Raw genomic sequence first — 25,202 nt, 5'->3', positions numbered from 1 at the left:
CCTAGGATCTGTATGCCTAGGCTCTGTATGCCTAGGCTCTGTATGCCTAGGTTCCTCATACCCAACACTTAGCTTCACCTCAGGCCAGAGTGCCATTTAGAAGCCACTGCAAGGCATCACGGTCAGAAACTTGAACAGAATCCTTGACTCTTTGTTGGCCTCTAGCTCACACCTGATCAGTGCTCATATCATACTAATTCTGTCCCACATGGACCTTAAGCTGAATATCTAATGTCTTGCATTCCTATCCCTTCTCCTTGTCTTTGCTTCATCCTACCCTGTGCCTTGTGTCCCACATTCTGCCATACACAGATCTGCAGTAATGTAGCCAGTCAATCCTGGCCTGAAACCACTGAAACTGAACCCAAATGAGTCTTCTCCATTTAACTGTTGGTGTTGGATATTTTGTTAAATACTTATTAAACTATCAGATTAAAGACTGTGCCAGAGAAGGCATAGTTCACATATAGATTTTTTTCTTTCTCTCCTCAAAAACAAAACAAAAAAACAAGTACTATTGCAGTGAGCAAGCTAAACATCCCATAAAAAAAGCCTGTTTACAGCAAGGAAAGTTTTCTCTTTGTTGTCTCCCTTCCCCGTGTGTAAAATTTTCACTATAAAAATTTAAACACACTTTTTACAAACTAATCATATGGCTAGCTTTCTACCTTTTAGTCTGCCTCTTACGTTGTCCATTCCCAAACCATCTGTGGACTTCAGTTTACACACATGGGTTTAACAGAGTGGTTCTCAGTCTGTGGGTTGAGATCCCTTTGGGGGGTCACATATCATATCTCCTCCTTATCAGATATTTGTATTACGATTCATGGTATTAGCAGAATTACAATTATGAAGTAGCAATGAAAATAATTTTATGGTTGGGGTCACCACAGCATGAGGAACTGTATTAGGGGGTCACAGCATTAGGAAGGCTGAGAACCGCTGGTTGAAAAGAACCTGCAATAACATCTCACCTGAAGCAGAGCGTTCACGTACTAATTAAATCTAAGCTCACCTGCTCCAAGCTGGAAAACCAGAGATTTATGCAAATTTGTGAAGGCTTCCTGACCTCAGGTGGAATTTCTGTCTCCTTAAGGTACGCACTTCCTCCTTGAATGGGACACTCAGGCGACTAACCCACATATACTGGGTATTAACGGGGACACACTTGGCTCCTTTCTCATCTGTTCTCTATCCTTCCTGCCCATTGCCTGTCAGTACTTAAGGTTTTAGGTGAAAACAAAGAACAAAAACTAAAAAACAGAACAAAAACAGGCCCAACTATGAAACCTAAAATGTCTTACTCTGAATGTATATTGTCAAAGCTTCATATATAATCCAAGAGTACCTCACTACAGTCAGACAGCCCTGTTGACTGGCTGGTCAGAGACTAGCAACAACACTAGAGTGAGCGACCACAGGCAGAACATATTAGATTAGGGCACTTCCCACAGATGTTGGCTTTTCCTTTCCAGTTAAGACAGGTTTTTTTTTGGTGTTGAGGAAGACAGTCTGACTGCGATGCAGATGCTGTTGTGGAGGTCTTATGAGGTTGACATAATGGTGCTTACCTTGGAAAGTCTCAGTCCCAGCACCGTGAGAGTCACTAACCCAGCACAGCAAACCAGAGCACTGGAGCTGGAGAGGCCCGAACTCGGGGGTATATTTCCATCTACCAGGCAATTCATTCCAGGCAGCTTACTAAGGCCAAAGTGTTCCTAAGAATGTTTAAAAATAAAATGCCAATAGTCATTTCAGGATTGAACCCAAGAAGCAGAAGAAACTGCTATCAGTCCACAGAGGGGAAAACCATACGACACACACAAAGCTTTTGCAGTAACTGGGGTGAATCATTCCAGTAGGAGCTACACCTGCCATCTGATCTAATGGCTGGGGATGAGCCCTCTTTTTTCAACAAAAAGCTACTCATTCACATAAGGAAACTGCCTCAAATGACTTTTCTTTGAATATCAACTGATTTGAACAAGTATAGAAAAACCATAAAGCAATTACAATTCAAGTCGCCCAGAGAGGCAGGAGATCCCTAGTGATGGGGCGCAGGTTGAGCTTTAGCCCTGCAGCATCTTGTATAAAGTCTAACCCAACAGCAGCTGTTTCCAGGATAGCTGGCCTCAGGAGGCTCTCTGAAGAAAAAGAGCTCCCACTCTACCAACTCCATTTTTTATCAAGAAAAAAACCTAAGCACTAGGAGGTTTAAAAAATTCCCAAGGTTACACAAAGAACGCTTGAAGACCCAAGACTCTGAAATTGTCCCCATGCAAAGAATGCTTAGAGTGAGACCCAAGACTCTGAGTCTTAACTGACTTCTCCACTGCTGTGAAAACTGGGGCCACCAGTGTCACCATGTTTAAATTTAAATGCCTGCCAGCTATGTAAGGAAATTCAGAGGTTTTACTGGAGTTATTAATGCAATTTAACATCTAGTAGCTTCAAAGACAGCCAGATTAGAATTTATATGTAAATGATATTAAATTCCCCCCAAAAAAGGCAGGGAAATTTTTACAAACAGGAAAGACCAACCAAATTGGACTCTGAGTTAAAGGTAGAAACCTCTAATGTATTTGAACTGACGTGTAAGACTTGAATTGGGAAGTGATATCATATTATAATCTTCATTATTTAGGATTAAAATAAACCCAGCCCTCCCTTCTTCTCAAGGAAAAGAATGTTCTTCAGAAATTTCTCAGATAATTCAAGACCAAAGTTTGAGAAACTATTACATTACCTAATTATGCATTTCATCATACATATTCTTCTAGGGAAAAATTTCAATAAGCAAATTAGACTAACCAAAGGAGCAAAATGCTGCAAATAAAATCTGCTTTTGTCCTTAATGTTTTGTCTATTTTTTTTCTTCCTTGGCAAAAATCATGGGCCACAAAAGAAAAGATTCAGTTGGATGTACCTCCTGATTCCAAGTCATCTAAAAATCTCCTTCCAGAAACACAAACAAATTATACACTGAAGACGTGCCATTGCCAACGCCCCGCTGTACAGAACATTAGGCAGCCCACTCAAAGGCAGCAGTCCTTGGGGAACACTATATATTTAACCATAAACTGATCCACAGACTGTCTTGGATGTGAATCATAGTTACAAACTTAGCACGCAATGTTTAAATTCAACAGTAACAGCAGACTGAAAAACACAACTGAGTTGTGCCAAACATTGCAGTAGCTTTATCCCAAAAGGATAACATGTTCAATTTCACATAAACAGACTATCCCTTGGAACTTTCTAGTATTTTAATTAGAAGGTTTCTGGACTGCTAACATTGAAATTACTTTTCTGCCAAAAGGTCATTGAAGAAACCTGTGTTTTTGCACATAAGTTGTCAAACCAAAGAAGATTTTAAGCCTCTATCCAAAATAATACAAAAATATACTATATATACATATATACATATCATATACATATACAGAGAGAGAAAGAGAGGTGTCACTTTACCATATGATACTAAACAGGCATGTTGTTACAAGAAAGGTCAGATTGCATTTGCTGACCAATGCTTCCAAATACCCTAATTCCCACTAATGTGGATGACAATCCAAATGATTTGAAGATTTAAAACAGGCCAATAACTTTTCCCAGAAGTTATTACCATGTGTCTTGAAAAAAGAGCCACATTCTCAAGAAATTAATGCTGCACTCCTAGACCAGACCTCCATGACAACACCCCCAGGACTACACATCCCAAGTTACACCCCAGGACTACACATCCCAAGTTACCCTGACTGGCTTCTATAAGACTATGTCACTGAGTCCTAAGCAGCTTGTGACAATTTCAGATAGTACCCTCCAGGCCACTTGGATCATAAGCTCTCAAAAAAAAAAAAAAAACCAGAAAAGTATGTTTATTAGTTTCCTTTTGAATCACGAAGACAAAAAAAATATTTCTTAATATTCTTAATCTATGATATATCACAAGACTCACTACAACTAAAATAATTATTGAGTGAATGTTAATTTAAAAAATAAAAGTTAAGGGTCTAGAGAGATGGCTCAGTGGTTAAGAGTATCTGTTGCTCTTAGAGGAGGAGGACCTGGGTTCAATTCCCACAGAGTGGCTAACAACAGTCTGTCACTCCAGTCCCAGGGGACCTGATGCCCTCTTTCGGCCTCTACGGGTGCCAGACACCCAAGTGATGCAGGCAAAGCACCCACAGGCATATAAAGAAAATAAGTAGATTGGTTTTTAATTATTAGAAATTAAAATTAAGAACACAAAAAGAAACACAGGAGTGGTTCTGAAAACAGCAAGTATTGGTTTTATCTCTGTGCTTCCTACTCTCCTAACTGTGAGAGAAAGTGGAAATATCGCACTCTCCTAGTCTTATACACAGCACTGAAGCTATGACATTAAGATTAAGTCAATGTTTCTGAGAAACTACTCACAGTAAGACCTTCACTACAACCCTTTTATTCTCACCTGGACAAGCAGTAACAATGCTGGCTACCATCCCCAAATGCCTAAAGGCCCCAGCAAAGTGATGCCCTGCAAGCACTCCTCATTGAATAGCAGTGACATTGTTTCACAGATAAAGCCAAGATTGAACTCAAATTAACAAAGCTGGATTATGCCCATATTCAAACCCATGGCTGCTCAACTCTAAGTCCATTTCAGTATACTCCTGTACATCCCAAGAACAGAATGTAAATACTAGGACAATCTCTCTTCAAGGTGTATTTAATGATGCATAGTCAGTGGAAAGAAAGACCATGACCACTCCTGTGAGCACAACCCAGAGGCAATCATATCCCCTCCCCCCGCCCCTGGCCTTGAAACAGAAGTCAGCAAAATACAAGAAAAGCATCAGTACTAAAAGAAGACCAAAAACATGGGAGTCAATCTGGAATAACATGACTATAATCTCAACAGCTAGTAAGCATCGATTTACCTGAATTCCCTTAAAGCCACACAAGAAGTAGTTGTGCCATAGAGGTTTGGTCTTGTCGATACAGATGTTATTAGCTGTAGTACTGAAGTCTCTGAAAAAAACAAGACACATTAATTTAAGTCTGTACGCCTTGAGAGGAAAAAAAAAAACCAAATCAATGGCTGACTGCTGCCCTCTTGTGACAGGACACCGATACCAAGTCTCCTTTCTTTCTTTCCCCCCCCCCCCTTCTTTTATTTTTTTAATTAGACATTTTCTTTATTTACGTGAGTCTCCTTTTCTATTTACTTAAACGTGTATCTCAGTCTCCAACAGTGGACACCTCCAGATGCTAAAAACCAAGAGAGAAAGTTGTAGTAGCCTTATTGACCAATCTACCTCTAACTGGCCCTTTTTATTTCCAGAAACATCTAGGAAACAACATACTTCAGCATAATCTACACTCATTTTTCCCTTTCAGGTTAGTGCTTCTTAGCTAGTATAAATACATGAGTGCTTTATCCTCTGCGCCTGCTACCAGACAGATGCCCTGGTGAAATGGAAGGTCTCCAAGTTCTCTTTCTCCACATTCTCTGATAGCCATCTAATGTATGATTTAAGAAAAATAAATAACAAACAAAATTTATTTTAAAGAGTCATGACCTATTGTGAGTCTACACTGATATAAAGTTACAAGTGAATAAGCAGCTAAAGGAAGAAAAAGGGAAATTATTTTTCATAATAAAAGGCCAAGCTCAGTGAGATGCTAACAACCTGATCCCTAGAACCCACATGAGGAAAGACAGGAACTGACTCCACAAAACTGTCCTCTGAGTTCCACAATTGTGCTATAGAATGCATGCCATGCATCCACATCTCACACACACACAGAGGGAGGGATAATTAATAAAGTACATCAATTAACCAATATTGAAGAAATAATGGAAATTTAAAAGTATTGCATGCTAGTGGTTTCATCAACAGACCTCTAAAGTAAGACCTTGATGAAAACAAGATATTTACATAGTGTCTACTCATTACCTCAGTATCACCAGCAGCCACTTACTAATTGGAAGAAGAAAATAGGAACTTTGTTAGAAAGTTTCTGGTTCAGCAGGTTGGTCTGCTTCTCTGAATTCCTCAGAAAAGCCTAACTCTCCTCTGTTCCTATCTCTATTCTACACATGCCTTCCCTAACACTTTGGGCTCCTCCCCCCTCCTTCATTTTCTATTGTCTGGAATAGAAAGCATCCATGCTGGCTCTTCTTTAAAGGTTTGGTGGAGTTCAAGGGTAAAAAGTTGTAGACCTGCACTGTTTGTAATATATCTAATCCTTGAGACTTTCATACAATGCATTTTGATCACATTCGCCTCCTCGCACATCTCCATAACTCCTCCCAGGTCCACCCTCACCTCCCCAGTCCCACCTAATTTTGTGTCCTTTTTTAATAACCCATCAAGTCCAGCTTGTGCGCCCCATATATTCCATGCTGTGGGGCCATTCATAGAGCACAGTCAACCTACCAAGGGCCATATCCTTAAAGAAAATTGACTCTCTTCTCCCCAGAAACCATCAGATGTCCATAGCTCCTCAGTTAGGGGGAGGGGCTCACGCCCGCTGATCCATACTAGAATGTTAACTAGCTTTGCCCTATGCAGGCAAGTACAGCTACTTCGTGCTCCTGAGCACAGCAGTCCTGTCACATCCAGAAGACGATCCCATTTCACTCCAGTCCTCTTCAGCATCTGGCTCTTCCAATCTCCCTGCTCTCTCTTCTGCCATGGTCCTTGGGTAGGGAAGTGTGATGCAAAAGTCCCATTTGTACTATCCACTGGCACTATTCTCTGCCCGTGGATCAGCTGTGAGTTTCTGCATTATCCACAGATAATCTCAGGGAGCCGCTGTGGTTACCCCTATACTATTTATGCCACTATTCTACCCACGGGTATCTCTTCCCATACCAGTCGTGCACAGGGTTCCCAGCTGGGTAAGACTGCTGATGAAAGCTCTCCCCTAGCATCCTACGCAGCACCTCCTGCCACTGTGAAAGTGAGCCAACAGGGAGGAAGGTTCCTGGTCAGAACCAATGCTATTTCTATGTCTTGTGACAAGTATGTAGTATCTTCAGCAACAGGCCTTACCAAAGTCTGGACTTTATTAATTGAAAATGTTGTTTGTTTAGTTGAGGTTTTTCTGTTGTTGTTGTTTTGTTTTTAGTTGTTGCTTGAATCTCATTGTTTGTTTATTAATCTCTATAAACTGTTAATCTCATCCAGATTTAATATGAGTAGATTATATGCACCTACATATTCATTCATTCCTTTCAGATTTTCCAACATCATAGAATGTAAGAGTTCTAAAATATATCACAACTATTTCCTGAATTTCACTAGTATCTACTGCCATATCTCCCTTTTCATCTCTTACTTCATTAATTTGGGCCTTTGTTCTCTTTCTTTTGGCTAGTTTGGCTAAGAGTTTATTGATCTTGTTCATTGTTTCAAAGAATTGACACTTTGTTTCACAAACTCATTATATTTTTAAATTTTTATTTCATTAATTCCTTCCTTGATTGTAATTATTTCTTTCAATCTACTGATTTTTGATGGGGCTTGTTCTTGTTCTTCCAAGACCCTAAGGTGAATTCTTAAATTAATGATTAGAGAACTGACCTTTTTAATTAATTAGTTATTTTCCTCTCTCTCTCTCTCTCTCTCTCTCTCTCTCTCTCTCTCTCTCGTGTGTGTGTGCCTGTGTCTCTGTGTCTATCTGTATTTCTGTGTATGTGTCCACATATCATAGCACGTGTGACGTCAAAAGCTGGTGGGCGTCAGCTCGCACCTCTAATGTTGGGTCCCAGGACTGACCTCAGGCTGTCAGGTTTGCTGGCACATCCTTTTCCTCACTAAGCTGTTTTCCTGGCCCTTCTCTACTTTACAGCTTTAATCTCCCCTCCTAGGCTGCTTTCATCCATCTCCTAACTGCATTAGGTAAAATTCAAGCACACTATGCTAGTTCAGCAGTGTACAGCAGTGACATCAAACACCTCTGTTTGCTCTCCCAGTTAATATCCCACTCAGGAAAATATAGAAAGTTCCTGGGAATTATGTTCTATACCACACATTCATCTCTACTACATCCAAGTCCCACTTGATTACTGCAAATACTTCAACTAATAGAATATAGCTGTAAAACAAAACAAAACAAAAAAACCTGCAAATAACACCAAATGCATAATGCCAATGCAATAACATAAGAAACACACATACAAAAAACAAGGTAATACCTTGAAAAAGTATTAATCTTACAAAATTGGCATCTGGTGTGAGTAAGATGGTAAATGTGGGTGGAGTTCTGAGAAAAGTGAACACTTCTGAACTGTTGGTAGGAATGGGATTTGGCATAACTATTATGGAAAACAGTGTGTTGTTTCTTCAAAAAATTAAAAACAGAACTAGCATATCATCCAGGAATCCTTGTGTTTGGTATATACACCCACGGGAAATGAAACATCTGCTATCCCCATGTTTGCTGTCAGCTTACTCAGTAACCAAGATATAGAAATAGAATTACAATATACAATGTGACAATTATGTCTTCTTCTGTAATTTGGAAATTAAACACATAATATAATCATGTCATTTAATAACAGGGATATAGTATATGAAACTTATTATTGGCTACTATTGTCATTGTATAAACAATATAGAGTATAGCATACTTATACAGACATAGATGGTATAGCCTACTACACACTTATGTATTTGGGATATTCATCATTACAAACATATACAGCATGCTACTATACTTGTGGTGATTTGATGTAAATACCACCACCACCCCCCATTTCAACTCCAGTTGGTGACCTGTTGGAAGGATTAAGAGGTATGGCCTTACTGGAGTACATATGGCCTTGGAGGAGGTATGTCACTAGGGGTGGCTTTGAGCCAATGTCTTTCCACCCTATGCCCCCAATCTGCTGTCTATAGATCAAGATGTAAAGTTCCCAGCTACTTCTCCAGGACCATGCCTGCTTTCATGACCCCACACTCCCTGTATTTTCAGTTTAACACTGTGAAACTATAAGCAAGCCCTCAATTAAATACTTTCTTTAATATGCCTTAGTCATGGTGTCTCTTCACAGCAACACAGCAGTGACTAAGAAAATACTGAACATGTTAGCTGACTATAGCACAATGATAGTACTGGTGTATCTGAACCTATCCAAACAAAAAGTGTAAGCAGTTGAAACCAGCACATTGACATAGGGCCTTTAACATAAAGGGAAATGGTATATGCAGGACAGAAAGTTTTAGGCTAGTGAATGAATGTGAAGGTCAAGGATATTACTGCACATGACTCTAGATTTTATAAACAAGCATTTATAAAACTTTTAATTGCTAAAAAAAATGTTTAACTCTTTTGTAGTAATTAATTCTTGGCTTAAAATGCAAATACTAGAAGCAGCAGCAGTTTTTCAACCCCATATATTCCTATGGGGCCATCACCCTATATGCGAGCCATCACTCACCAAAATACTGCTATGTGGTATCAGAATGTACAGATGAAGCTTACGCAGAAAAAGCAAAGCTGGCCCAGCATTGGGAAATCCACCAAAGTAACCCACCATATGTTTAAAGATGACCATGAAGACTGAACAGATAGTTAATACAATTCAATACACATAAGTGATTTGCTAACGTTATAGAAAAATAAACACTCGACAAAGAATATGTACTAGAAACATCCATTTTATCTCATACTGTGTTATACTGAGACTAAGGCTTTGGAGAAAACAGACATCACAACATAAAACCATACAGCTTAAACCTACCGAGGGATACAGGTATGTAAGCCATGACTGTGCAGCATGGTAAGATTCTCTGACAAGAGAATTAGACAGTGCCATAGTATTGAAGGACAGATAGCATACAGGTGACCTTATTAAGACAGTTATCTTAGCAGATAATCCATAATGTCTGGGCAAGAATAAAGTTATTTTCATGTTTGTATAACAGTGCCTAGTATATTATAACTCTCCAGTTAATGCTTCCTTTTTTACACTTATTAATTCACTTATTTATTTACTGTATATATGTTAGAAAGAGTGTAGGCATTGTACACATGCTACAACTGTAGAAATCAGAGAATAACCTGCAGGACTGGACTCTCTTCTATCATGTGGGTTTCTGGAGATCAAATAAGATAAAGGCATTCAACAGCCCTGAGCCATCTTGCTGGTTGGTAAGTGTGACACACAGTAAGTAGTGACTAGGACACCAGTAAACATCAGGCAAGAAATATCAATCAGGTAGATGAGTTAGCTGGAATCCGGTATTCTTCCTAGAGCTTATCTACATTTAAAACCCATTACTGCATGCTTATGCATGCACTCAAGCATGCATGAATGCGCACACACACACACACACACACACACACACACATTCTGTACCCACCAGCAATCCTAAATACTCACGGATACAAGGGGTCTGTATTAGCCAGTTGGAGAGTGTGTGTTTTCACAGGTTCCACAGCTATTAACATGTCTTGTTCCACAGCCATGGGAATAACGGAATATCCACAGTAATCTATGTGCTCACCTACACAAGAGAAAAAGCAGGCTTTATCTGTGTTAGCATAGGAAAGAAAAGAAACTCAGCTAAGCTCTGTGAACAACAGTTGCTAGAGAGAAGCCAGGCTTAGAGGGAGCTTCAGGGCTGACTGACTGATTGGAAACTCAATGACTGTAGAATCCAGGGAGTTGTAAGTCAGGTGATCTCAAGCATCCTTAGCCCCCTTAGTAGGCCCCCATTACACAGTGCTCTATGTATCTTTACAGCCACTTGGGAAATCCTTTGGAATATTCGAGCAGACCCTCTATCCTTCACCAACCAAAGGCTAGCAGTGCTATCAGGTAACATCTGCTGCCTAGAACTGAGACTTCTCTACCTTGCTGTTACCTGTAGCAGGACTTTCCCTATCCAATTAATTTTATTAATACAACAAGAAGCCTGTGGTTGGACAGGGAAAGGGGAGGTGGAGCAAGGAGTTGAAGAGAGGGAGACAAAGGAAACAGAGGGAGGGAGAAGGAGGAAAGATGGAGCAAGAGGAAGATGATCCAGATTTCATGTAGCTTTAAATAGCCACAAGTAGCTATAAATATCATAAGGAATAAAATAATTGAAATAATTTGTCTAATCTAGGTGGGCTTGTATCATCAACTGGTGCTGAATTTATTGTTTGGGCAAATTGTGAATTGAGAATTTATTGGTTTATTAATCTGACTGGTTAATTATAAGCTTCTTGAGTATTGTTTTACTGGAATACTGGAATATGGGACTACTGACCACAGGGGGTTTATGGCTGAGAGGGTACAGACAGCACTGAACAAGCAAACCGGAGCTGGGAAGACCACGATCAGTCACTGTGGAGGCTAGCTTAGAGACAGAGGCACTGAGACCGCCGACTGCCTCCAGGGCAGAAAGTAGCTGGGTGTAGTGCAGGAACTTGCTGTTCTTTTTAATATTTCCCACAAGAGTTACACACCTGCCTGATATTTTCACTGATGTATCTGAAATGTGTCTTGGTGTGCTGTTTCCTTGTTCGGTTAATATAAAACGTATCCAGACTGTTTCCATGTTGAACTGTGAGCTTAGAGTAAACTGTATCTGTGTTTCCAAGCCATGTCACTCATAGTTGGCTCCAAAATAAATTCTCATTCCCATTAATTTTGCATGTACAGTTAACACACAGGAAAAATATGATCACGTTTAATAGAAAGTAAAACACTTTAGGTGGACAGATACTCAGTTTCCTTTTACTAAACATTTTGATTCAGGAATTTCTGCTAACCATAGTAATTAGATTTTGTTAATTTAGAGGCTTCTTTGTATCTTAGACTTGTTTTTCCAATTTTATAATTTTAATTAACAATAATCATTTTCCAAATTTACATCATGTGGCTCTGTAAATTATCAAGCTGGTTAACATCTCACTGTGGCTAAGAAGCTTTTGTTTTCCTGGCACAGGCTTTTATATCTCATCGTCCCTTTGGCAGATATTAACTGGCAAGGAAACAAGAAATTAGCAGGTTACAATACAGTCTCATAATTCTATTTTTCTTCCACATATTGTTATAGCTGACAAGGCTTTTGTTTCTGGGTTCATGTTCTCTTTAGAAAAAGATAATAAAGCTTATGTATGAATTAACAATCACAGGTCAAGATCTCATCTACAGAATTATCTTTCTACCCAATTATCAAGAGGACAGGAATATGAGCTAAGCAGGAAACACATGATTAAATATGAGGTTAGGGTGCCAGTTCTGCTGGAAGGCTCCAGCATGAATGGCAGCCTGCCGAGAGGGAAAAAATGTATTTAACAGACACAGGAACTAAGGGAGCCTTTAGGTCTCTGTCTCCACCTGGAGCAGATCCTCTGCCACAGAGCTCCATACCCAAATAGCACCAGGAGAGAGCAAACCTCCCAGGAGTGCAAACAGCCTTGAGAGTACAGGTAAGACCACTACTGCTGCTCAGAGGAACTCGCCCAGAACCCTCGGGACACAGGAACCTAGGGGCAGCCTGGGACAGGAGGTTCCAGTCTCTGTCTGCACCCAGAGCTGATCCTGTGCCACAGTGCTACACACACAAATACTTCGAGGAGAGAGCCAGTCTCTCAGGAGTGCTTACATACCAGCTAGCACAGGTAAGACTACCACTTCCCTGCAAATTCCTGGCCCAAGAGGGACCTTCACAGAGCCATCATGACACAGGAACCAAGAATCAGGTGGGGACAGGATCCTTCTGGACTCTGTCTGCACTCCAGAGCTGACCCTGTACCACAGCTCTCCATGCCCAAATTCTTCCTGGAGATAACTGGACTCCCAGAAGTACTGACACACAGGCTTGCAGTAGGGACAAGCCAAAGATAGAGACAGCAAGACCAGCTAACACCAGAGATAACCAGATGGCAAAAGGCAAGCACAAGAACATAAGCAAGAGAAACAAAAATTACTTGGCATCATTAGAACCCAGTTCTCCCACCACAGCAAACCCTGGTTACCCCAACATACCAGAAAAGCAAGACTATGATTTATAATCACATCTCATGATGGTGATAGAGGAATTTAAGGACATAAATAACTCCCTTAAAGAAATACAAGAGAACACAGGTAAACAGATAGAGGCCCTTAAAGAGGAAACACAAAAATCCTTTTAAAAATTACAGGAAAATACAATCAAACAGTTGAAGGAATTGAACAAAACCATCCAGGATCTAAAAATGGAAATACAAACAACAAAGAAAACACAAAGGGAGACAACACTGGAGATAGAAAATTTAGAAAAGAGACCAGCAGATATAGATGCAAGCATCACCAACAGAATACAAGAGACAGAAGAATCTCAGGTGCAAAAGATAACATAGAAAATATTGACACAGCAGTCAAAGAAAATGGAAAATGGAAAAAAAAAAAAAAAAGCTCCTAACCCAAAACATCCAGGAAATCCAGAACACAATGAGAAGACCAAAGCTAAGGATAATAGGTTCAGAAGAGAGTGAAGATTCCCATCTTAAAGGGCCAGTAAATATCTTCAACAAAATTAAAGAAGAAGGGACTGGTGAGATGGCTCAGTGTTTAAGAGTACCGACTGCTCTCCCAAAGGTCCTGAGTTCAAATCCCATCAACCACATGGTGGCTCACAACCATCCATAACAAAATCTGATGCCCTCTTCTGGAGTGTCTAAACACAGCTACAGTGTATTCACATATAATAAATAAATAAATAAATAAATAAATAAATAAATAAATAAAATTATAGAAGAAAACTTCCCTAACCTAAATAAAGAGATGCCCATGAACATACAAGAAGCCTACAGAACACCAAATAGACTTGATCAGAAAAGAAATTCCTCCCATCACATAATAATCAAAATACCAAACATACTAAACAAAGAAAGAATATAAAATCAGTAAAGGGAAAAAAAAGTCAATAACATATAAAGGCAGACCTATCAGAATTTCTCATCAGAGACTATGAAAGCTAGAATATCCTGTGCAGATCTCATACAGACACTAAAAGAACACAAATGCCAACCCAGACTACTATACCCAGAAAAACTCTCAATTACCACAGATGGAGAAACCAAGATATTCCATGACAAAACTAAATTTGCACAATATCTTTCCACAAATCCAGCCCTACAAAAGATAATAGATGGAAAACTCCAACACAAGGAGGGAAACTATACCCTAGAGAAAGCAAGAAAGTAATCTTCTTTCAACAAACCTGAAAGAAAATATCCACACAAACAAAAAATAACATCAATAATAACAGGGAGCAACAACCATTATTCCTTAATATCTCTTAACATCAATGGACTCAATTCCCCAATAAAAAGACAAAGACTAACAGATTGGATACATAAACATGACCCAGCATTTTGCTGCCTAAAGGAAACACATCTCAGTGACAAAGACAAACACTTCCTCAGAGTAAAGGGCTGGAAAACGATTTTCCAAGCAAATGGTCCCAAGAAACAAGCAGGAGTAGCCATTCTAATGTTGGATAAAATTGACTTTCAACCAAAAATCATCAAAAAAGATAAGGAAGGACACTTCATACTCATTAAAGGAAAAATCTACCAAGAAGAACTCTCAATTCTAAACATCTATGCTCCAAATGCAAGGATACCCACATTCATAAAAGAAACTTTATTAAAGCTAAAAGCACACATTGCACGTCACATATTAATTGTGAGGGACTTCAACACCCCACTCTCATCAATGGACAGATCAGGGAAACACAAACTAAACAGAGACACAGTGAAACTAATAGAAGTTTTGGACCAAATAGATTTAAAAGACATGTATAGAACATTTCATCCTAAATGAAAAGAATATACCTTCTTCTCAGCACCTCATGGTACCTTCTCCAAAATTAACTATATAATTGGTCACAAATCAGACTTTAACAGATATAAGAAGATTGAAATAATCCCATGCCTCCTAGCAGATCACTATGGATTAAGATTGGTTTTCAACAACAACAAAAACAACAGAATGCTCACATACACATGGAAGCTGAGCAATGCTCTATTCAATGATAACTTGGTCAAGGAATAAATAAACAAAGAAATCAAAGACTTTTTAGAATTTAATGAAAATAAAGATACAACAGACCCAAACTTATGGGACACAATGAAAGAAGCAGTGCTAAGAAGAAAACTCATAGCTTGGTATGCCTCCAAAAAGAAACCATAGAGAGCATACACTAGCAGTTTAACAGCAGACCTGAAAGCTCAAGAACAAAAATATGTAAATACACCCAAGAGAAGTAGACTGTAGGAAACAATCAAACTCAGGGCTGAAATCAACCAATTAGAAACAAAAAGAACTATACAAAGAATCAACAAAGCCAGGAACTGGTTCTTTGGAAAAAATCAACAAGACAGATAAACCATTAGCCAAACTAACCAGAGGGCACAGAGACAGTACCCAAATTAACAAAATCAGAAATGAAAGGGGAGATATAACAACAGAAACCAAGGAAATCCAAAAATCATCAGATCCTACTACAAAACCCTATACTCAACAAAACTAGAAAATCTGGGTGAAATAGCCAATTTTCTAGACAGATACCAGGTACCAAAGTTAAATCAGGATCAGATTAATGATCTAAACAGTCCCATATCCCTTAAAGAAATAGAAACAGTCATTAATAGTCTCCCAATCAAAATAAAGCCCAAGAACAGATAGGTCTAGTGCAGAATTCTATCAGGCCTTCAAAGAAGACCTAATACCAAAACTCCTCAAACTATTCCACAAAATAAAAACAGAAGGAAATCTACCCAATTTGTTCTATAAAGCAACAATTACTCTGATACCTAAACCACAAAAAGACCCAACAAAGAAAGAGAAGTTCAGACCAATTTCCATTATGAATATCTATGCAAAAATACTCAATAAAATTTTTGCAAACCAAATCCAAGAACACATCAAAATGATGATCCATCATGATCAAGTAGGATTCATCCCAGGGATGCAGGGATGCTTCAATATATGAAAACCCATCAACGTAATCCAATATATAAACAAACTCAAAGAAAAAAAACATATGGTCATTTCATTAGATGCTAAGAAAGCATTTAACAAAATCCAACATCCCTTCATCATAAAAGTCTTGGAAAGATCAGGAATTCAAGGCCCATACCTAAACACAGTAAAAGCAATATACAGCAAATCAGTAGCCAACATCAAACTAAATGGAGAGAAACTTGAAGCAATCCCACTAAAAATCAGGGACTAGACAAGGCTGCCCACTCTCTCCCTACCTATTCAATATAGTACTCCAAGTCCTAGCCAGAGCAATTAGACAATAAAAGCAGGTCAAAGGGATACAAATTGGAAAGGAAGAAGTCAAAATATCACTATTTGCAGATGATATGATAATATACTTAAGTGACCCCAAAAATTCTACAAGAGAACTCCTAAACCTGAAAAACAATTTCAGCAAAGTAGCTGGACATAAAATTAACTCAAACAAATCAGTAGCCTTCCTATCCTCAAAGGATAAACAGGCTAGGAAAGAAATTAGGGAAACAACAACCTTCCCAATAGTCAAAATAATATACAATATCTTCATGTGACTCTAACTAAGCAAGGCAAAGATCTATATGACAAGAACTTCAAGTCTCTGAAGAAGAAAGTCGAAGAAAGACCTCAGAAGATGGAAAGATCTCCCATGCTCATGGATTGGCAGAATTAATATAGTAAAAAATGGCCATCTTGCCAAAAGTAATCTACAGATTCAATGCAATCCCCATCAAAATTCCAACTCAATTCTTCACTGAGTTAGAAAGGGCAATTTGCAAAATCATCTGGAATAACAAAAAACCTAGGATAGAAAACTATTCTCAACAATAAAAGAATCTCTGGTGGAATCACCATGCCTGACCTCAAGCTGTAATACAGAGCAATTATGATAAAAACTGCATGGTACTGGTACAGAGACAGACAGGTAGATCAGTGGAATAGAATCCAAGACCCAAAAATGAATTCACACACCTATGGTCACTTGATCTTTGACAAAGGAGTGAAAACCATCCAGTGAGTAAAAGACAGCATTTTCAACAAGTGGCACCGATCCATTCTTATCTCCTTGTTCGAAGTCCAAGTAGATCAAGGACCTCCACATAAAACCAGATGCACTAAAACTAATAGAAGAGAAAATGAGGAAAAGCCTCGAGCACATGGGCACAGGGGAAATTTTCCTAAACAGAGCACCAATAGCTTATGCTCTAAGATCAAGAATTGAAAAAAATGGAACCTCATAAAATTACAAAGCTTCTGTAAGGCAAAGGACACTGTCAATGGGACAAAACAGCAACCAACAGATTGGGAGAAGATCTTTATCAACCCTACATCAAATAGAGGACTAATATCCAATACATACAAAGAACTCAAGAAGTTAGACTCCAGAGAACCAAATAACCCTATTAAAAATGGGGTACAGAGCTAAACAAATAATTCTTAACTGAGGAATACCAAAGAGCTGAGAGACACCTAAAGAAATGTTCAACATCCTTAGTCATCAGGGAAATGCAAATCAAAACAACCCTGAGATTCCATCTCACACCAGTCAGAATGGCTAAGATCAAAAACTCAGGTGACTGCAGACATTGGCAAGGATGTAGAAAAAGAGGAACACTCCTCCATTGTTGGTGGGATTGCAAGCTGGTACAACCACTCTAGAAGTTAGTTTGGCTGTTCCTCAGAAAATTGGACATAGTACTACCTGAGGACCCAGCAATACCACTCTTGGGCATATACCCAGAAGATGTTCCAACTTGTAATAAGGACACATGCTCCACTATGTTCATAGAAGCCTTATTTATAATATTTAGAAGCTGGAAAGAACCCAGATGTCTCTCAACAGGAATGGATACAGAAAATTTGGTACATTTACACAGTGGAGTACCACTCAGCTATTAAAAACAATGAATTTATGAAATTCTTAGGCAAATGGATGGAACTAGTAAATATCATCCTGAGTAAGGTCACCCACTCACAAAAGAACATACATGGTATGCACGCACTCTTAAGTGGATATTAGCCCAGAAACTTGGAATACCCAAGATACAATTACAGACCACATGAAGCTCAAGAAGGAAGACCAAATTGTGGATACTTCTGTCCTTCTTAGAATGGAGAACAAAATACCCATGGGAGGAGTTACAGAGACAAGGTGTAGAGCAGAGACTGAAGGAAAGGCCATCCAGAGACTGCCCCACCTGGGGATCCATTCCATGTACAGTCACCAAACCCAGACACTATTGTGGATGCCAACAAGTGCTTGCTGACAGGAGCCTGCTATAGATGTCTCCTGAGGGGCTCTACCAGTACCTAACAAATACAGAGGTGGATGCTCTCAGCCATCCATTGAACTGAGCACGGGGTCCCCAACGGAGGAAGTAGAGAAAGAACCCAAGGAGCTGAGGGGGTTTGCAGCCCCATAGGAGGAACAACAATATGATCCAACCAGTAGCCCCAGAGTTCCCAGGGACTAAACTACCAACCAAAGAGTACACATAGAGGGACCCATGGCTCCAGCCACATGACTTGTCAGTCATCAATGGGAGGAGAGGCCCTTGGTTCTGTGAAGGCACGATGCCCCAGTGTAGGGGAATGCCAGGGCTAAGAAGTGGGAGTGGGTGGTTGGTGAGCAGGGGGTGGGGGAGGGGATAGGGGATTTTCAAAGGGGAAACCAGGATCAGAAAAATATGCCCATTTACAGCATAAATCACACTCAAGTTGGAAGTTTCTGAGTAAACTCTGGAAGATACTAGGCTAAAGTGGAGACACCCTAGATAGCCCTGGACCCACTTAGAGGAAAGGTAGGTCTTCCTGAGAAATTCTAACTATAATCCTTGAGTCTATAAGGTTTTTCTGTGATTAAGTTCTTCACTGCAAATATGATATGAGGGTATACATCTATAATTCCAACACTTAGCAGCCCAGTACTGAGGGAACATATCTGTAATACTAATACTTAGCAGCACAGTACTGAGGGAACACATGTGCTTTATTTTCAAAGGGGAAACCAGGAAAGGAGATAACATTTGAAAATGTAAATAAAGAAAATATCTTTTTAAAATGTATTTTACAGCAACAAAAAACAAACAAACAAACCCACCCTGGATGAGGGTCATGGAGGGAGCAGGAGGTCTTCACCGGGGATGAAGGATAACAAATGTATTATTATCTTCTCAATACGAACAGCCTCCATTCACTTTCCCTAAGCAGTGAGTCTATTCCAAGGGCTTCAATTCTCAGCTATTTGCCACGGACCTAAATGTGTATCTGCAGCTCCATGTTTCGCTCAATGAACATGAAAGGCACCAAATACCTTTCTTTAAAAAGTCACCAGAAGAGGGCATCAGATCCCACTGCAGATGGTTGTGGGCCATCATGTGGTTGCTGGAAATTGAACTCAGGACCTCTGAAAGAGCAATCAGCGCTCTTAACCTCTGAGCCATCTCTCCAGCCCCAATAAATAAATCTTTAAAAAAAAAAAAAGCTTTCTGTTTTCTTTCCTAGTAATACAAATTTCTATGAAGTCTGCTATAAAACCACACACAAGAAATTAAACAAGAAAAGTGAGAATTTATGTTTGCATCCTGCATCTACCTACTTCTCCTCTCCACTGGGAGACACTCAAGCTCCTGGTTACACCAGAGGGAAACTGGAAATAACTTCATGTACAATAAAAGAAAATGGTTACGTAAATTACAAATGACCATCTTAATGGGCTATTATAAAAACATTAAAATAATTAATTGTAACCTCTTCAGAAACATAAGAAAATATTTATGACATATTAAACACAAATAACAAGTTGGTATACAATCTAAAACTATATCAATCATTATACATTATAAAGACAGATAGTACACAAAATTGCTAAAACCTGCTACTTAACACTAAAATGTAGAAAATTACAAGAAACAAAAACAAAATACAAATATACCTAGAACACTTGGAAAATCCAAACCACCAGAGGGGTGGGGTAAAATTAAAAGCAGAAATTCAGAATACCTATTATGTTGACTCTTCCTGGGGCTCGAACATAAAACTTGGGTGTGGACCCAAATTTAGAGTTAAACATCTCTTTTAGCTTCAGCAATCTGAAAAACAAGAGTGGAATATCTCAAAATAGCATATATCAGAAAATCCATGCAGGGGTGGCACACACACACACACACACACACTTTCCAGGAGTGAAAGAACACACCATAATGACAGAGATATGCAGGCATCACTATTGGGAGGGACTCAAGCTGGCCTCCTAGAAATCTGAAGTAAGTGGAAAAATCTGTTTACACTGATGTCTTTGGTGTTTGTTCCTCCTGGTCCATACTCCCATCCCTCCAAAGACACCATCACTTGTCCCCTCTTGCCACTCCGCTCTGCACCCCCTTCACCTCTGTGCCTCTGTACCTTAGCTCTCCATGACATGACTCTACAAGACTCAGAAACTCCAGTGCCCTCTACTATCTGTCTCATACATTTGTATCTTCTAGTCCAAATTCTCAAAGTCTTCGTTTGGAAGTTTAGATCCTGTATCTGTCCTGTTCCCACTGTTTGGTTCAAATACGGTCATTTATTTTATTACGGATATGCTCAGTCAGACCCAGTCATTCATCAGCAGCTCTGGTTACAACAGAGAACTCGGCAGGAAACGAACTCTGACTCCCCTAAGCATCCACTCAAGAAGCAGGTACTGGGTTTGGAAGTTCTCTGATCAGTATGTGAAAGGGTCTGGGTCCGGTCTTCAACATGGAAAAACACAAAAATTAAAAAGAAAAAAAAAACCAACATTTACTGGACCACGGATGTATGTAGACAAGATGGCTACTTAAATCTGATTCTCTGTACACATCTTGCAGAACATATAAAACTTCACAAGAAGATAAAAACTGCATGGTACTGGTATAGCGACAGACAAGTAGACCAATGGAACAGAAATGAAGACCCAGAGATGAACCCACACACCTATGGTCACTTGATCTTTGACAAGGGAGCTAAAACCATCCAGTGGAAGAAAGACAGCATTTTCAACAAATGGTGCTAGCACAACTGGTGGCTATCATCTAGAAGAATGTGAATTGATCCATTCCTATCTCCTTGTACTAAGGTCAAATCTAAGTGGATTAAGGAACTCCACATAAAACCAGAGACACTGAAACTTATAGAGGAGAAAGTAGGGAAAAGCCTCGAAGATATGGGTACAGGGGGAAAGTTCCTGAATAGAACAGCAATGGCTTGTGCTGTAAGATCGAGAATCGATAAATGGGACCTCATAAAGTTGCAAAGCTTCTGCAAGGCAAAAGACACTGTCAATAAGACAAAAAGACCACCAACAGATTGGGAAAGGATCTTTACCTATCCTAAATCAGATAGGGGACTAATATCCAATATATATAAAGAACTCAAGAAGGTGGACTCCAGAAAATCAAATAACCCCATTAAAAAATGGGGCTCAGAACTGAACAAAGATTTCTCACCTGAGGAATACCGAATGGCAGAGAAACAGCTGAAAAAATGTTCAACATCCTTAAACATCAGAGAAATGCAAATCAAAACAACCCTGAGATTCCACCTCACACCAGTCAGAATGGCTAAGATAAAAAATTCAGGTGACAGCAGATGCTGGCGAGGATGTGGAGAAAGAGGAACACTCCTCCATTGTTGGTGGGATTGCAAGCTTGTACAACCACTCAGGAAATCAGTCTGGCGGTTCCTCAGAAAATTGGACATAGTACTACCGGAGGATCCCGCTATACCTCTCCTGAGCATATATCCAGAAGATGTCCCAACCAGTAAGAAGGACACATGCTACACTATGTTCACAGCAGCCTCATTTATAATAGCCAGAAGCTGGAAAGAACCCAGATGCCCCTCAACAGAGGAATGGATACAGAAAATGTGGTACATTTACACAATGGAGTACTACTCAGCTATTAAAAAGAATGAATTTATGAAGTTCCTAGGCAAATGGATAGACCTGGAGGGCATCATCCTGAGTGAGGTAACCCAATCACAAAGGAACTCACACGATATGTACTCGCTGATAAGTGGATATTAGCCCAGAAACTTAGGATACCCAAGATATAAGATAAAATTTGCTAAACGCATGAAACTCAAGAAGAACGAAGACCAAAGTGTGGGCACTTTGCCCCTTCTTATAATTGGGAACAAAACACCCATGGAAGGAGTTACACAGACAAAGTTTGGAGCTGTGACGAAAGGATGGACCATCTAGAGACTGCCATATCCAGGGATCCATCCCATAATCAGCCTCCAAACGCTGACACCATTGCATACACTAACAAGATTTTGCTGAAAGGACCCAGATATAGCTGTCTCTTCTGAGACTATACCGGGGCGTAGCGAACACAGAAGTGGATGCTCACAGTCAGCAATTGGATGGATCACAGAGCCCCCAATGGAGGAGCTAGAGAAAGTACCCAAAGAGCTAAAGGGATTGTGGGAAGCCACATGTGCCGTTGCTGAGTGGCACTGACTACTGCTGGCCACCACGCAGGAGAGCAATTTCCTAAACACATGAAACTCAAGAAAAATGAAGACTGAAGTGTGGACACTATGCCCCTCCTTAGAAGTGGGAACAAAACACCCATGGAAGGAGTTACAGAAACAAAGTTTGGAGCTGAGATGAAAGGATGGACCATGTAGAGACTGCCATATCCAGGGATCCACCCCATAATCAGCATCCAAACGCTGACACCATTGCATATACTAGCAAGATTTTATCGAAAGGACCCAGATGTAGCTGTCTCTTGTGAGACTATGCCGGGGCCTAGCAAACACAGAAGTGGATGCTCACAGTCAGCTAATGGATGGATCACAGGGCTCCCAATGGAGGAGCTAGAGAAAGTACCCAAGGAGCTAAAGGGATCTTCAACCCTATAGGTGGAACAACATTATGAACTAACCAGTACCCCTGAGCTCTTGACTCTAGCTGCATATGTATCAAAAGATGGCCTAGTCGGCCATCACTGGAAAGAGAGGCCCATTGGACACGCAGACTTTGTGTGCCCCGGTACAGGGGAACGCCAGGGCCAAAGGGGGGGAGTGGGTGGATAGGGGAGTGGGGGTGGGTGGGTAAGGGGGACTTTTGGTATAGCATTGGAAATGTAAATGAGCTAAATACCTAATAAAAAATGGAAAAAAAAAAAAAAAAAAAGAAAAGAAAAAAAAAAAATAAAAACAAAAAAAAAAAAAGAAGTGGGAACAAAACACCCATGGAAGGAGTTACAGAAACAAAGTTTGGAGCTGAGATGAAAGGATGGACCATGTAGAGACTGCCATATCCAGGGATCCACCCCATAATCAGCATCCAAACGCTGACACCATTGCATATACTAGCAAGATTTTATCGAAAGGACCCAGATGTAGCTGTCTCTTGTGAGACTATGCCGGGGCCTAGCAAACACAGAAGTGGATGCTCACAGTCAGCTAATGGATGGATCACAGGGCTCCCAATGGAGGAGCTAGAGAAAGTACCCAAGGAGCTAAAGGGATCTTCAACCCTATAGGTGGAACAACATTATGAACTAACCAGTACCCCTGAGCTCTTGACTCTAGCTGCATATGTATCAAAAGATGGCCTAGTCGGCCATCACTGGAAAGAGAGGCCCATTGGACACGCAGACTTTGTGTGCCCCGGTACAGGGGAACGCCAGGGCCAAAGGGGGGGAGTGGGTGGGTAGGGGAGTGGGGGTGGGTGGGTAAGGGGGACTTTTGGTATAGCATTGGAAATGTAAATGAGCTAAATACCTAATAAAAAATGGAAAAAAAAAAAAACAAAAAAAAAAGATTGGACAAACAACCAATGTGTACATATGCAGTAAAGTTTTCTGCAAAGACACTGCCTGGCCCAGGCATGATAATGAGGTTCTGTAAGGTACTGAGATTATAACCAATCAGATGTGAGACATGCAAATGAGGTATGATAATGAGGTTCTGTAAGGTACTGAGAGAGAGTAGCCAATCAGATGAGGAACATGCAAATAAGGCTTAGTGCATAACCAATCCGGGTGTGAGACACGCCCCTCCTAGGCCTATAAAAGCAGCACCAGTTCTGGGCTCGAGGTCTTTTCGCCTCTACAATCAAGCTCTCCCAATAAACGTGTGCAGAAGGATCCTGTTGCAGCGTCGTTCTTCCTGGCCAGTTGAGCGCGTGCAAGAAGGGATCTGCAACCCTATAGGTGGAACAACAATATGAACTAACCAGTACCCCAGAGCTCTTGACTCTAGCTGCATATGTATCAAAAGATGGCCTAGTCAGCCATCAATGGAAAGAGAGGTCCATTGGACTTACAAACTTTATATGCCCCAGTACAGGGGAACACCAGGGCCAAAAAGTGGGAGTGGGTGGGTAGGGGAGTTGAGGGGAGGGTATGGGGACTTTTGGGATAGCATTGGAAATGTAAATGAGGAAAATACCTAATTAAAAATATTTTTAAAAAAACTTCACAAGAAGTATGTTGTCACTGTAACTAGAGAACACAGAATACCAAATTTTACCAATAATTTAAGTAGAAAGGGAGGGAAAGCAAGAAAGGACAGAGGGAGGGAAAGAGAAAAAGGGAGGGAAGGCGGGAGGGAAGAAGAGAGGAAGGGAGAAGGGAGGGAGGGAACAAGTGAGTAGCACCACACCTCTGTGGTTCTGTCTCAGTTCCTGCCTTGGCTTCTCTCAATGACGGGTTGTCACCTATAAGCCAAATAAACCCCCAGTCCCCAAAACACACACACACACACACACACCCCAAAATAAATATTTTTTTAAAAAAACAACCTACAAAATGTGAGGATGAAAACCGAGAGTAGAATGTGCACACAGGCCGCTAAGTAGGCTAGAAGGAACTGTTAAGTGATAAATTAAGGGGGCTGGTGAAATGGCTCAGTGGGTAAGAGCACCCGACTGCTCTTCCGAAGGTCCGAAGTTCAAATCCCAGCAACCACAACCGTCTGTAACATGATCTGACGCCCTCTTCTGGAGTGTCTGAAGACAGCTACAGTGTACTTACATATAATAAATAAATCTTAAAAAAAAAAGTGATAAATTAAACCGACACAGCAGTGATATTTTAAGTGTAGTCCAGATCCATATGAATCACACATAGAAAAAGTTATGCTGGAAAGACTGTGGCTGGCTCATTAGGTCAGAAATAGACTAAATCTGTTGTCTCCATACTGTGAATATCATTAACCTCCTTCA

General features: G+C 40.1%; 1 protein-coding gene across 8 annotated transcripts in view; it reads right to left on the bottom strand.

Annotated features, from left to right (window-relative positions):
* The window catches only part of Galk2 (galactokinase 2), a 125,190-nt gene that overhangs the window by 85,936 nt on the left and 14,052 nt on the right, over positions 1 to 25,202 (bottom strand). For all 8 annotated transcript variants that reach the window (NM_175154.3, XM_030252060.1, XM_006500153.4 and 5 more), the window contains 4 exons: positions 19,997 to 20,085; positions 10,376 to 10,499; positions 4,920 to 5,010; positions 1,572 to 1,718 (listed from right to left, as the gene is read on the bottom strand). In NM_175154.3, the coding sequence (NP_780363.1) occupies positions 1,572 to 1,718; positions 4,920 to 5,010; positions 10,376 to 10,499; positions 19,997 to 20,085 (451 nt within the window). The remainder of the gene's footprint in view (positions 1 to 1,571; positions 1,719 to 4,919; positions 5,011 to 10,375; positions 10,500 to 19,996; positions 20,086 to 25,202) is intronic.

The sequence above is a fragment of the Mus musculus genome, chromosome 2 (genome assembly GCF_000001635.26).
Source record: "Mus musculus strain C57BL/6J chromosome 2, GRCm38.p6 C57BL/6J".
Taxonomy (NCBI): domain Eukaryota; kingdom Metazoa; phylum Chordata; class Mammalia; order Rodentia; family Muridae; genus Mus; species Mus musculus.
This window is presented reverse-complemented; position numbering and strand designations above follow the sequence as displayed.